A 2,492-nucleotide genomic window follows, 5' to 3' on the forward strand; every position below is an offset into this window, starting at 1 on the left:
TAGCTTTTTTAGGAATTCAGATCAATCAAGAAATAATTACATCAATCATAACACGGTGTCCTCATTATAAGAGTTACCAAGAGTGACAATGTCTGAAGTTTACTTAGACTTAAAATAACCAGCATATCTGAGAAATAGAAACAGAATAATAATAGTCTGCTGTTGGTGTGAAAGCCAAGGGTTTCTCATGTGTATGTGAGTTTTATTCAGTAGTATAACTGTATATGGGATTCTTTCATATGTGTATGAGTAAAACAAATAAAAAGGTTTGAAATAAGCCTGGCCTCTCATATATTAACACCACTGACAAAATAGGCTATAGTTTTGCCATTGTCAATAGGTGATTTTATTTGAGCCTATCTGAGGTGCCAGTATTGAGGTCTGAGACAACATCCTCTTACTGTAGTTGAAATAATTTTCTTACATTTCTATAATAGTGAAAATGAGAAAAAAGACATGATGGAAATCAAAAGTATCTTCTGTAACATCATCTCAGTTAAAAAGAAAAAGTTGCCCTAATTTGCAAGTCTAACAATGCTAACCTAATGCACAGCGACTCCAGGGAGAGACGACAGGTCAGATGGGCTGCAGGGTTGAAATACCTTCTCATTTTAATCCATTGTCTTCCACTTGGGCCACAGGTTTTGGTCCCGGGGGTGGTCAGACAAACACTCACCTCATTGTGCCCTTGCTTCTCTCTGCGTTGAGCTGCCAGAGGCTGGTGCTGCTGGGCCTCCCTGCCTGACACGCTGTCCCTCAGCACGGGCACAGAGTAGCGGGCAGACTGTCTGTTCCTGCCGGGCCCCATGCAGCCCTGGAGCCCCTCCAGCAGCCGCACTAGCAGGGGGTTAGCAGGCAGCTCCTCCACTGACCTGTCCGCCGGGACAAGGAGTGAGCGACACTGTGGGCAGAGCTGCAGCTGCTAACGAGATGCTCACCAGTGATTCTCAACCTTTTTCATATCAAAGACCCACTCATTTATACATTAGAGCAGTGGTTCTCAAATCTTTTCACATGAGGGACCCCCCTAAACTGACAAAGATTAGACCATGGACCCCCATTTGAGAGGATTTTGTCCCACGGTCCCCCATATGATAATAAGATTGATGCTTTTAGATGTTTTATTACAGAAAGTGTATAAAACCCATGACCAAAATAGTCATTGTGTTACTTATGAATGGAATTATAGCGAAAATAAATTACCCCCCTTTTGGCTGGGGACCCCCTGGAACCCCCTCAAGGACCCCTGGGGGTCCCCGGACCCCATTTGAGGACCACTGCATTAGAGAGCCACAGAGACTTAACTTTGACGAGATTTTGTCTCTCTGACCCAAATCAGAGAATATTTTTATGGTTAGATTTTGTCCAGAATTCCAAGAATAACACACTTCTACTTCTATAATTGTGTTAACTTTGTGTTACATGAAATAGTGCTGAAGTTGAACAATTCATCAATCTGCTGGGGACCCTCTGGGACCCCCGGGTGGTCCCCCGGACCACCACGTTGAGAACCACCGGTTTACAGAAAGTGTGCTGGCAGGGCAGGACCACAGGGCAGGACCACAGGGCAGGACCTTGGCTGACACAAGCTGCTCCAGACACAGATGACATTCCAGCACACACACAGCTAACTCCTCCATATTAAAAGCCTAAGGACTCTCTCTCTCTCTGTGACTCTGATACATTGAAAGACTGCAAATCCACCATACTGGAAAAGAGCTAACGTTAGCGTTCTTCTATAATAACCTATGTATTACGACCTATATTATGACTCCATACGGCTATAGTCTGATCAAGTGGAATGACCGAGATATAGGCTAATAGCTAGAACAACTTTGTAAACATTTCACGCGGCTTTGTTTTTTGTGCTGCTTGACTAACAGGTGTCATGTCAGCTCAGCTCACCTGTACTGGCTGTGCAGGTATTACAGGAAGTCTCCTCAATGGAAGAGCTGTCCTGGATATATTCTGTCAGTAAACAACAACACAGTCCAACAAACACTTACGACTCCAGTAGCTGCGGACTGCCACGATGAAATACTCCACCAACTCCGATTAGGAAATGCGCAACTACTACTTCGCCTTCACGGGCACGCTGTCGCCGTGACGCAGTGCACTATATCCACGAGACGAGACTGAGTGGTGTGGCTACACGGGCTCTCCAGACAGTGTTATCGAATATCGATCGACTGATTATCCTGCCGCCGCGACGCACCTGAGGAAAAACGAGTCTTTCGACGACCTGTTCACCACGTCCCGGGGTAACGTAGCTACTGTAACCGACTGTAACTAGTTATGGGAGCTAAAGCCTGCTTGTGATGATGCATCTCCTGCTATCGGTTTTCATTCGCCCGTCCAACTCATTTTAACCCTTAACAGCTGGAGGTTATTTACCATACCATTATAAAGATAGTCAATTTGGAAATGTGAGAAAATACGGTGTAAACACCAATATTAATAATAACATAGTAGCCTATACATAATAGGGTTAA

At 44.7% G+C, this 2,492-nt stretch overlaps 1 protein-coding gene across 1 annotated transcript in view; it reads right to left on the reverse strand.

Annotated features, from left to right (window-relative positions):
- Nucleotides 1-2,278, reverse strand: part of sh3rf2 (SH3 domain containing ring finger 2) — a 21,684-nt gene extending 19,406 nt beyond the window's left edge. Inside the window, exons 1-2 of the mRNA XM_083651340.1 lie at nt 2,007-2,278; nt 677-872 (exon numbers count right to left, since the gene is read on the reverse strand). Of these exons, the coding sequence (XP_083507466.1) occupies nt 677-808 (132 nt within the window). The 5' untranslated portion in view covers nt 809-872; nt 2,007-2,278. The remainder of the gene's footprint in view (nt 1-676; nt 873-2,006) is intronic.
- Between the last annotated feature and the right edge of the window lie 214 nt (nt 2,279-2,492).

Source organism: Poromitra crassiceps, assembly GCF_964638095.1.
Source record: "Poromitra crassiceps genome assembly, chromosome: 15".
Classification (NCBI taxonomy): Eukaryota; Metazoa; Chordata; class Actinopteri; order Beryciformes; family Melamphaidae; genus Poromitra; species Poromitra crassiceps.